This window comes from Arvicanthis niloticus, chromosome 17 (assembly GCF_011762505.2).
Source record: "Arvicanthis niloticus isolate mArvNil1 chromosome 17, mArvNil1.pat.X, whole genome shotgun sequence".
Taxonomy (NCBI): domain Eukaryota; kingdom Metazoa; phylum Chordata; class Mammalia; order Rodentia; family Muridae; genus Arvicanthis; species Arvicanthis niloticus.
The window spans coordinates 9,920,120-9,933,357 of NC_047674.1; the positions used below are offsets into that span (position 1 = coordinate 9,920,120).

The 13,238-nt window shown below is 34.2% G+C and overlaps 1 protein-coding gene across 1 annotated transcript in view; it reads left to right on the plus strand.

The window, feature by feature from the left end:
- The window catches only part of St8sia4 (ST8 alpha-N-acetyl-neuraminide alpha-2,8-sialyltransferase 4), an 86,454-nt gene that overhangs the window by 39,084 nt on the left and 34,132 nt on the right, over positions 1 to 13,238 (plus strand). Inside the window, exon 4 of the mRNA XM_034521682.2 lies at positions 9,629 to 9,922. Coding sequence (XP_034377573.1) covers positions 9,629 to 9,922 — 294 coding nt within the window. The remainder of the gene's footprint in view (positions 1 to 9,628; positions 9,923 to 13,238) is intronic.

Sequence of the window (13,238 nt, forward strand, 5' to 3'; positions counted from 1 at the left end):
GGGTCATACATAACATATGTGACAATTTACATAGCATAGTGATAGGTTTCTACAATGACAATGAGGAGTACAAGTTTTACGATGTAAAAATTAATCATGTATTTCTATGTCCATGTATTTATGTATTTATTTCACACCTTAAACATGTTTGAATATTCAGTACTTATACAGCTGTGTTACTCTCCCCTGCAAGGTAAGTGATCAAAGTCTAGTCAAATCCTCTATATGTCTACGGTGACTCATAGGTGGTAAAGTGTGTACAGTGATGACACTATTTATTACTTTGTTGGATTGATAAGAAAATTGAATGTTTATAGTTCTCTCTGTTTGTGTTTGTGCTCTGTTTGAGTATATACAATCATTCTTTAGTATCCATAGATACTAGTATTTTCATCTACTTAATCAAGTATGTTTATGTGAGTGTGTACACGTATGTACATGTTTGTGTGTGTGTGAGTGTGTGTGTGTGTGTGTGTGTGTGTGTGTGCAAGTTTGTATGAAAATCAGAGCACAAACTCAGATGCCATTCTAAAAATACCATCCCTATTTTTTAGACAGAGTTTCTCACTGGCTTTAGTCACACTAATTTAGCTAGACTGGTTGGCGTGCAAGCTCCATGGATTATACATATTTTCTATTACTTGGTATTTTTATGTTACTTTGGGAGTTGAAACTCAGATTTTGATATTTCCAACACAAGCAACTGAACTACCTGTCCATTTTAACAAGTTGGTTTCCTCATGACTAATATGTGTTGGGTTTTGAAATGGTGGGCATGAAAGACACAAAGATAAAATTAGATATGAACTGAGGAATACATAGTTTAATGGTAGAAATTTATATAACCCACAGTGTAAAAGTATACATACATTCATTTATATAAGCACTCATACACATGACAGGGAGACAGGAGGAAGGGAAGGGGAGCAAGAGGGAGAGGGCAGAGAGGGAGAGAAGGAGGGAGAGGGAGGAGAGGGAGAGGGAGAAGGACAGGATATGTTACCAGTCTTAAATAAAAGAAAGTAGACATCGCCTGGACTATCCTTGTTAATTTACATAGTCTAGGATTTGAGCCTTACTTCTAACATTCCATTCTTTCCAATGAATTCTCAACCTAACCAAGTAGTTCATTTATAAAGAACTGAGATAAAATATGGAACATAAGTAATGTAAATCTCACTTCTTTGAAAGCTTGTGAATGAGAATGCTCACAAGTAGCAAATGTAGACAGATGAGTAAAGTCAATGACAGAATCACTGAAGTTATAGCAGAAGTCGAGGCAAGATGGCTCTTGAGATGGAACAGCGGTGAGTGAAGGGGAAGGGTCCAGAGGAGCAGAGAGAGTAAGACGAGAGATGAGTACAGGAAGCCTCTTGAATGTTCCCATACTCGGGCAAAAGAGGTAAGAGTGAGTCTTGGGAAAACAGTAAAATGGCCAAGAAGAGGAAAGAATATCAACAGACAGTGGTTTTCTGTGTACCTCCTCAGCTGAAGGGTTTCAGGGACCACACAAGAGGAGTTCAGAAGGTGATTAGACCTCATGCTAAAGAGTTCTAATTGAAGGGCTAGGCTGAATGATTCAGCTCACTGAAGAGGCAAGGTGCATACTGACAAGTATGACCAATATTGAATCTCTAGAAAATGGCAGCAACTGTTAATGGAAGCTAAGTAGTGAATAATTGAATGTTTGTTCTCTGGAAACTGCTTGAAGTCTGACTCACCAGTCTTGTTATCTGGAATAAATCCACTTACATGGGAAGGGCATGTTGTCAACTGTAAAACAAAAACAAAGTGGTTAGTTTAATTCTTTAGATGCTTTTGTGGCCAAAAGTGATGCAAAGAGATGTTCCTGCTTGTGGTCTTAAACAATAAGAGGAAGCCTTGAAGAGACAGAGATTTCCAAATGTCTAGGAGTGCTCTGACAATAAAGAACGCTTGAGGACACCGTTGGGGACTGAACAGATCTGTGGAGGTTATGACATTTTTACCATCCCTTCCAAGAGAGCACTCTCTTTCTAAGTTACTCAGGGATGGTTTCTAGCTGTTTTTTTTACAAACAGGAGAAGTGAGAGTAGAAGCAGAAAATAAACAAAAACAAAACAACAAAACAGTTCTCAGAGAACTGTTTTCCTCTGCTGTTATAAGACACCAGAGGAAAAGAACTTTACTAAGGACTTTTGGTATTCCTTGCTTTCTAGAAATACAATTCTAACAGTTTGGCATTTGATTATTACAGATTTCCTTGCAGCTGTTGTGCACATGACTATTGATGAGTGAGAGAAGAATATTCCCTGAGTTCAGACCACGACTCTCAGGCAATGAGGACTATGTAGTGAGCCAGACAATTAACACACACACTATGAGTTCTGCTGTCTGTTAGCATTTCAGAATTTCCTTAAATTGCTGAGACACATAGAGAGAATGGCAGTTATCCTTTGTCTCCAATACTGCTTAGTGCACAATCTTTCATTGCTAAATAACCTGTTGTTAGGTTTAATTTGAGGAACATAATCTTTGTCAATCATTGTCCATGTGAGTCTCTACTCCCCCTTTTCTATTTACATCTGTGCTTCAATCTCCCTCAGTCCCCCTTTTTTTTCAATATTTCTTCAAAAACAAATGCTAATTGAATTAACCATCCCACTCCAAATTCAACAGGCCCCAAAGAGAAATCTGATGAGAATGAAGCTTGACTTTGATTAAAACTGTGGATGTGCAATGGAACATTATATAATGACTGCCAGACCTCCCAGATCTTGTCTCTTAAAAATGCTACTGTAACCAGCCTAGTTTTTCCCTTATCTAAAATCTTGGAACTGTTTATCTTACTTAAGTGCCTTGCTTGAAGTCTTAAAAGAGGTATACATTTAATACTATACACATATCACTATGTACACTTTACAGAATATTTTGTCATTTTTCTTATCTCTCATCTAATAAATACATGCATTGCAATATAAATTAATTATTTATTCCATTGTTTACATTGCATGCACTTTTAAAATAATATCCATGCTTTTAATAAAATAAAATTCTATAGAGAGGAATAGAAATTCAAAACTTTTATATGTTTTAAAATTAAACTTCATAAATAAAATTTTCTTATCCTTCTCACCAAAGAAAGCCAATTTTCATTGAGAAATCTCTTGATTTCAGGGAGAAAGTATATTAGAGAGTAAGAAAAAATAGTCTTCCTTTTTGGTCATAAATAAAATGCTGTCTTCACTCATGAGTTAGTAAGTTTCAGTGTGACAGCTGTAATTTCCTAATTATATGAATTTCAATTTGTAGTTTTGGTTTTAAGTATAATTCAGCATGTGAATGAACATTAAAACTTGTATCATTGCTTAATGAAGCACTGTGTCTAATTATGATATGTGTATACATAATATATAGGTGTGGGAACATATAACTTCATGGATTTTTTTTTCTAAACTGTACTTCTACAAAGAGAGGACATTTAAAAAGGAACAACTACAATCTTGGAGACTTAGAATAACTCACCTGCATTAGCACAGGTTGGAGGTGGACTGTACTGGTTGGAGGTGGACTGTACTGGTAGAGGGGGCGAAGATAAAAATGAAGATGGCCTCCTTATAATCCTTCAAGTTGATGACAGACCTGGACAGATATCAGATAACATATAGCATTTTATTTCAATGCAGTGCATCCATCCATTGCTTGGCATACTCCCATGTAGGATATTTCCCTCCAGTTTGTCAAATAAAATTATTTTAGAGTATTCTTGTGATTATAGCATGTTTGAATTTCCATTTTTTTTGATGCATTAAAATGACAGTCTAACATATTCTTAGCATACAAATTGTTGATCATTTGACCAGGAAATAAAAACTTTGATTCCTGAGACATTGGAGAACATTCTTCTCAATACCCTCTTCATTAATGTCAAGGAATGCCTGAGTTTGTGAAAATGATCTTGTCTATATTCATCATTAGCTTTTTTTCCCATGAGATGTCATGTTTGTGTTCATTCATATACAGTTGAACATCTTGCCAATTTGTGATTCATATACAAAAACTCTTATCTGGTAGTCATTTGAAATTTACTAATACATGAAAAGAATAGTTTTCAAAATTTTTGATGCATTTGATTTAACTGGCTTCACATCTATTCAGTGCCTCCTACCATCAATCCAGGAAGTACAGAGGGACTGACAGAGAATATTTCCTAACTATACAATGTGGAGAGAATATGTAATGTCTAAAGTAAGATAGGTGGAAGAGTTTCTCTGACCCTATAATTAACACTTCAAGTTGAGAACCAATATAGCAGGTTTCAGACAGGCTCACATGTTTCTTTTGATTGAAAGGCTAAGGAAATTCCACTGGTTTGACAAGTGATAGCATTAGTTTTGGCTGAGAGATTAGTGTTAACTCAAAAAAAAAAAAAAAAAAACTTAGGTGGCTATAGCCACAGCAGGAAACCAAAATAATTACATACAGCAGCTTGTTTGATTGTTAACCACAGGTGTGGAAAAATACCATGTACTACTTCCTCAAAGCTGTTACTTTAAGTCAAATGGACTTTGTATAAGTATTTAACTACCACCCACCAATTACACAGAAAACTATCCTTTACCTAAATGTCTTCAGTGATTAATTCTGTACATAATACACACTTGAAAATAAAACCATTGGAGTGAATAAACAAATGGCTAAATGAATGACCCATATTTTGCTGAGAGTATTGATGACATCTACCCAGTATCTACTTATATATATATATCTATAGTTATTTGTAATATCTAGCTATATTGGGGCTCTCTCATATCCATGATCATCAAAACAACTAGAAAAGCATTTTGAACACAGTGCTAAGTTTGAGTACTGAGCTCTCAGTGAATGGATAAATGACATATATCCTATTTATTTAGGTTGTAGAAGAGAATATAAGGGAAATGTTAAGATTGACAAATCCACATTGCACTTTCTTATTAAGGAATTCCATAATTCTTTAGAATCCAAACAGGTAGCAAGCATTGTTTTCTTTGTTTAATAAATAATTTATACAGTCTTAAATAATTGAAGCATTTTCAACTAACATGAGACATATAGAAAAACAATCATATAAGTATCGGATCACAGAAAAAAATTTAAATTCTTAAAATTGGAGTCATCTTCACTCCTGCAAATGCTGTGTCAGTAATGTAGAACCAGCCCCAACAGAGAACTTATGAATTATGATCTTTTGTGTAGATAGCTCTTATGATTTTTATTTGTCAGGAATAAATGGGATGTACAAAAATCGATTTGATTGAAGACAAAGGAACTCACAGCTACTAGCTGCTTGTATCTTCACAGTAGTTTGGCTGAAAAGAACAGCAAGAAAAACTAAAGTTTCATTTTGAAGTTGGCCAATGTTAAGGACGTTAAGAATAATCTGAGTAACTTACGCAGGAGCTCATAAACTTTTGAGTCACCTTCTGTTTAATTCTGAAAACTTTGGTTTCAAAGAAGATATTTAGGAAGTGGAAACTTTTTACTGAGAAAACAGTTATAGTCTTTATCAGCAAATGTTGCTGCTCACCGACATGGACTACTCTGCCGAAATGCTGCTGAGAAGCACCACTGGTTCATTGTAGTTGCTTACTTAAGTTTTCTTTGAATTTATCACAGTTTGCTAATTACATAACTAGATAGCTGATCTATCTCCACGTAGTTATTTGTCAGCTACATGTAGACATGGTTCTATTCTTCATTTCCAGTGGAATAAAAGTATGCTACTTACTCCCAGCAGAGTGACAAATTGGCCTTTTCTAGCCAACACAAGCTACATTTTATGATGTGTCTTTCTGTTTTATTTTCAGTACATTTACTCTCATTCTTCAAGTCTGATGGGGCTATGTTCAAGTTGTCAAAATACTACATATGAATTTAATATTTATTCTCCCATCTTTAGTTGTTCTTTCCTGGTTTTATTTTTGACACAATAAAATGATGTCCTTCTCCCTCCCATTTTGTTTCCTCCACCCAAACTGTCCTATGCTCCCCCTTGTTTTCTTTTATACCATCACCACGTTGCCTTATTAATTTTCATTACAAGTATAAATGTAAGTATGCCGATATTCCTAGATATAATACACTAAGTCTGTATAATGCTACTCATATGTCTGTTTTAAAGCTGACCATTTGGAATTGGAGTAGGATTGGTATGCTCTTTGCTAAAGATGACTATATCCCCCACTGTCATCTCCATTCCTCTAGTTCTTTATGTATGGATAAGGCCACTTCCATTCACTTTAACATTTCTATTAGTATTTTCCTTGTTCAGCTCATGTTTATGCAGTTGAGCTGGTGAGAACTCATAACCATATCATATCTGTTGACATTGCTGGGAGACACAATGGTTTTTAAGTAAGCATCATCCTCATTTAACTATATTTAGATATATTTAAATATATGTGTTTTCCCCTCTAAGACCAATCCTTTTCTCAAAGAAAATACAGACAAACAAGTAAACAAAAACATAATATAGGATTTTCTCTGCTTCCAAAGTAGAAAGTATTTTCAGTTAGTACTAGTGCTAATTGTTGAGTTTCTTTTTAACACTTCTGGTTTTTAAGTTTCCATTCAAAGTTAACATTTTTACTTATTGGTCCTTTGAGAATTTTGAACAAAGAATTTTGATCTTTCTGACCCTGTCTCCACTCTTCTCAGATATGCTTTCCCTTAGGTGCCTACCCAACCTTGTGCCCTTTTACCCATCCATCAAGTCCAATTTGTATTACTCATATATTCTTGGGTATGTGGTCTTCCACTGTATGGTGGTAGACTTACTAAGTGAAATACGCTGAAGGGAGCTGATACTGCCTCTCCAAGCCACTATCAATTGACAATAGCTCCTGGGGTAGGAATTTGTGCCAACTGTCCCTCTCCATTCTGGGATTTTATCTGGCTTGAGCTTGCATAGGGCTTGTTCATGCCTTTGTAGTTGCTGAGTTCAGATTGCAGCTGCCCTACTGTGTCAGGAGGACAATATTTGCTTTTATTCATCCATCATCTCTAGGTTTTATGACCTTTTCTTTTTCTGCCATGATTGTGAGTACTGGAAGGAGGGGATGTGGTACAGATGCTGCATTTAGGAGTGAGCATACCACAGTTCCTTATTCTGTGCAGCTTATGCAGGTGTGGTCTCTGTGGTCTTTGTGGTAATGACTATCTACTTCAAAGAGTTTCTTCTCCAATGAGAGTTGAGAGATGCATTAATCTATGAGTATAAAGGTTAGATTGTATAAGTTAGTTAAATGTTATGCCCATTTATCACACACAGGCCCAGACAATCGTGTATGTAAACCACTTTTAACTTAGGTTAAAATAGTAGATGTTGGAGAATATTGGATGGGATGGGAGAATTTTAACCTGTAAGGGAATATAAGCATAGAGTAAATCATTCATTTCTTCCTAATAGGTGATATAGCCATGTAGATTCTTTACTCTCTTCAGCATAATTATGCTGATCCTGATTATTTTTATATTATTATTATCATGAAGAAAAATGCTATTTATAATGAGAAAGCAGGTGCTCTGATTTTTACAGATATTCCATATATATATATATATATATATATATATATATATATATATATGTTTTACAGATATTCCATATATATATATGAAATATATATATATATATATATATATATATATATGGAATATATATGGAATATCTATAAACTGATGCATTGGCATCACATAATATTGGTTAAAACTTCAGACACTTCTGTGGACATTTGATATCTCAGCTTCTGAGAGGTAGGGGTAGACGGATCTGGATTGGTACCCTCTACAAAAGTGACGCTAGAAGCTAAAGATGTATATCATTAAGGATATGTTTAAAAATATATCTTTAAGGATGTGTTTTAGGACAATGTGTGAGCTGACCTACTGTGGAGCCAGTAAATCCAAACAAATAATAATCAGATGTTCAGCACCCCATGAATATCATTACAGGCTATTTTTAACAGTTACCCACATTAGGATATGTCAGTAAAATATATTTTTTGTTCCCTTGAGTGCCATCCTGCAGATTCCTACTTATTTGAGTTCTAATAGATTTTCAGGACTATCCTATTCCTACTGTCTTTGTTATAATGGAAATGATTTCTATTTACTCTCAATTTGTGACATGGAGTAAGAAAAGCTAAAATATCAATTATCTGTTATAGTGTGCAAAACGATATATACATTAAAATATAAACTTAAATATCTAATATGCAAGCTATAACTTTTAATGTTTTCCTTTTCCCACTTAACAGCTAATCCTGGATAGTAAAGATTTAACCTAAGATTATGATGAGGTGGAAAAGATTTATTATTATAGACAAAGTTGTTAGAGATCTATGAAATTAGTATATATTAAGAGATATATGGAAGGATATACAAGATGATATTTTTATAATAGTACATACATTTTCTTCTTTTCTTAAAGTGTAAGTTGTTTGAAATTCTTACTAATGCAACAAAATACACAGGAAGAGAAATATAAAGAAACTCCCCAAACTAATGAGCTATAATACCCTATATTCATTCTTTTTAGAGACTGATACAAGGGAGGATACTGCCTTTTATGTGTGTGGAGGTTTGTTTTCATGAATCTATAGATTGAATGCATTTGAAAAACCTTCTTTTATAGATAGTTAAGTCTTGTTTGAATAAAAATCTAAGTTTTCATTTGGAAACTAATTAAAACATACATCCAAAGAAGCTAAAATAAGAGTATTTAAATATATCTCAAGTCAAGCATCCATGATTAATATGAAAGAGTTAATACAGCATCGCAATTAAGTTGGGCATATATTCAAAAAGCTTCCAAAGTAATCTTTCAATATACAGATGAGATCATATTGCGTGAATAAAATTAGATGTAAGATATATTATAGGATCATGATCCAATGGTAAAAAATCAGAAACACAGATTCTCTGCCTTTTCTGCATATGCCCACAGGGATGCAGGAATCTACAGAATAGTGTCCAAAGGAATAGCAAGGATTTTTTTTCCTACACACCTTAAAGTCTCTGAGAGTCAGGCTAAAGGTTTCAATTCCATTTGCTCATTTTGTTCAATGCATAGGCCTACCAAAGGCAATTGTAAATATATTTGTGGACAGTACTGCAAAAATATGCTCTTCTATCACAGAGTATTAAAAAGTCAGACTTATTCGGGAACATCCAGGAATGTTGAAAGACTCAAGGCTTGAAACAAGACCGATCTGACCAGCAAGTAAATTGAATTTTCTTTACTTATACAGCAGGTGGTTAAGATTTCCTATTGCACAATAACAAAGCCTTTGTGGATTCACCATTATAAATGAATTTATCATGAACTGCTAATGTATGGCTTTGTGAAGACAAACAAAAAAATAACAGATTGGATAATTGGAGCCCTGCTGGGAATTAACATCTTTATTGAAAGTATTATTTCTAATGTTTTGTTTATTTATTATACATGTAAATTTACCAGGCAGATTAATTGGGGAAATTTGGTTTTGTTTTGTTGTTCTGTTGCCTATTGATAAAAACCTGATGGCTCCTCATTCTCCTCATGCACACCGTTTTATGGGTGAATTTTTCATATTTATTTTCCATTTTTCCATTCATTTTTCCTCAGGTGCAATCTAGCTCCTGTGGTCGAGTTTGCTGCGGATGTGGGGACTAAATCAGATTTTATTACCATGAATCCATCAGTTGTGCAAAGAGCATTTGGAGGCTTTCGGAATGAGAGTGACAGAGAAAAATTTGTGCATAGACTCTCCATGCTGAATGACAGTGTCCTTTGGATTCCTGCCTTCATGGTCAAAGGAGGAGAGAAGCACGTGGAATGGGTTAATGCATTAATCCTTAAGAACAAACTGAAAGTGCGAACTGCCTATCCATCACTGAGACTTATTCATGCAGTCAGAGGGTAAGTGGCTGGAAAGGACCAGTCTGTCCTTGACACAATAGAACGTGTAACTAAAGAGTGTCTCTAAGGAAAGAAACACCAGAAAATCCCCTGAAATAAGCATGTTTTCATTACAATGCTTTCTATATTTTCAAATATTCATTTTATGTACTTAGTCTTTCTGCTCACCCACGTTGGAAAAGCAAATTGGTGAGTTTGACATTTACTCCTGCTCATGAACGGACTACTGATTTTGGGGTTTTCCTGCAACAAAAGGCAATAACAGTGCACAGTAAAACTGATGACTTTAGAATGACAGGCTGCAACAGAAATTCTCAGTGGATACAAGGAAATGTGATGGACACAGAAGCACTAGCTTTGTTTAAAGAACAATTAAAGTCCATCTGTAGCTAAGAGTCCAACTAGTAGGAGAGGTATCTAGCTGAGATTATATGACTTAATACTTCACAACAGTGTCACAATTTTCACAACTCAAGGTACTATTTCCCTTTTAATAAAAAAGTCATAATTAAAAATTTATAAGGAATAATCTATTGCTTAAGTATGAGAAATGACAAAAAGGCTAAGGGCAATTATGTACATAGTGTGTTAAATGACTAGATCAAAGACAGACGTTTCTGTAGGCTTAGGAATGTGCTTTAAGCATCACATCCTGTAAATACAAAAATCAGTGAAGGGGACTGATGGTGAATGCATGGGCATATGACATTCCAGTGCCCTTGTAACAAAGCATATTGGTTAGGGAAAAGTAATTTCCTCCTCAGGTTCACAAGACTTTAAAGGTAAGCTTGTTATTTGACTGGATTTGAAAACAGAATAACAATTATAAGAAACAATAAAGCGGGTGGGCAGGGGAAAAAGCTGGAGAAAAGACAGACTGGAGTGACAAATAATTTGGGATTTGTAGAGAGGGGAAGGTAACCATAGAAAGAGAGGGAGGAGGAGCCTGAGAGATCCTTGAGAAGAGAGGAGGGAGGGTTAAGGATGGAGGGGCAAAGAGAGAGCACAGGGGAGAAAATCAGCACACACAGAGCCAATTGTGAGCACTGAAACACAGGTTGCAAAAGCAAGTTGAGTTATGGCTGGGAGGGAGACATTTTTGTTCTGTTTCAAGTACAATTACGTTTCTGAGTTTGAAATGGTACATCCTTCAATGGAACAAATAATTTAATTAATTTGCTCATAGAAAAACAAAGATATAGGATTGACATGGTGACTATGGAAAACAGCAACAACAACAGAAACAATCCTAAATTTAGGGAAACAAGTAAATATAGTGATAGAATTTCTAAAAGAAGAAAAAAATATCTAAGTCCAGACGTAAAATAGCCTTCTTTGTATAATAGAAAGCATGTACAAGTGGTTTTCATTTTCTTTTGTTTTGTTTTTATTTTTTAATTTCTTTACTCTAATATTTCCCTGCAAAGGTTCACCATTTCCTGTTTAAGCCTCAAGAGTTTCATACTCTGTACTCTTCTGTTTACAATTAAATTAGTCATGATTGGATCAAGTTATTCAACAGTCACTACTCTATTCACTGGGAAGTGAATATACATATATGCTAAGTGCATATATATGCACTTAGATTATAACTAAGGTAAAATTTATTTCTAAATGTATTCTTTGATTTAAAAAGTTGACCCAAAAGAATGACATATGGTCAGCAAAAAATAGAATAAGAATATATTATGTTATAAACTTATCGTATTATTCTAAAAAACAGATCTCCTTCTAAGTTTAGATACATATTCTCCAGTGATAGATGATTAGAGCTAAAAAGCATATACTCAACTCCCTGATGAGAGAAAGCATAAAGAAAGCTTAATATAACCACTAAATTAAAATATAATCATTATAATCTGACTAATAGTTTTCAACCCAATACCAAAAGCAGATTATGAAAGAGGTGTCACAGTTGAAGTTACTGGACAGTTAGAAATACATGTACTTAAAAATTCTACTGAAAGTATTTATGAATATGTTTATGTGTTATTTTGTTTTCATTGTGTGCTTGAAACCATCCGCTACCTTCCACGCTGGCCTCTAACTCCTGAGTCACCCAAGCAACTCTCCTGCCTCACATTTCTAGTAACTAAGAAAACTGGCACATCTATTTTGCTTTGTACAAAGATTCAAATGTAAAAAACGCCAATTATTTTTATTTCAGTTATAAGTATTTCATGTTTCATTGTATTTACTTTAGTCCCATAATAACTTTGAAAATTAATAGTTAGTAAGTGCCATCATCCAAAGAACTTTAAGATAAAACTTGTAAATACAATGTGTGGCATGTTAAATTGTTGTTACCATGTCTTATGCAGTTGACTAGTGTGCTTCTTGACTTTGCTAGAAGATGTGTCACCATATTCTTATTAATATAACTGCATATCCCCCTGTAAGGTAAAGAGATTGACTCCTGAAAAGTGGCATGCATATATACTACTTCATATATACTACTAATTATAGAACTAATATTACTGGTAGTGAATCATTTCAACATATTTTTATGAAGCTGGAACCCAGAAAAAGAATAGCAAAACATAAACACTGACAAGCCAAGAATAAAAATCACTGATAAAAGGTTATGCCACACCTAAAATTAACAAGATCAAACTCCAGAACACCTGTTAAGACAGACTTACTTCCAAATCGTAAATCCTACTGGTATAGTAATGTGAAAACCTCGTGGTTAAAAGCTTTAACAAAATAGTTTCAGATCTTTTGTTGCTTACTGGGGTTGAATTGTTAATGAAAGGTGAAGGGACCAGAGCACATATTTTTAGAACATAACTACAACGCTGATGTGTGAAGGCATCGCTGACGTCTGAGTGCTGTAGTTCAACATAAAAAAATGTGAACATAATAATAGATATCAAAATTTCTTATAAGGATAATTTGGAAATCATCACAAGTCAGATTTCAATATTTAAACTTTACCCTATGAAAATAATGAAACTGCTAACTTTACACACTTTTACAAGAAGATTTTGGATGTCATATGAAGTGAAGTCAGAGGAAATTATAGCAGACTCTTGCAAAAAATTTAAAAGGATAAAAGATGAACAAAACTGAATTAAAATCTAATGGCTGCCAGAATACTGGACAGAAATAGGGAAAATCAATTCTATAATTTCTCACATTTTACTGACTGCAGAATGTTTAACTCACAATGGCATTTTATAAACGCCATGGAAGTTTATATATACATGTGGGGGGAGAGAAAGATAAAATTTAATTAATGTCTCTTAGAGTCATTGTTCATTTAAATAAGGTTTCTTTAGAGAGAGAATATTTTAGAATTTTTAAGGAACTTTAT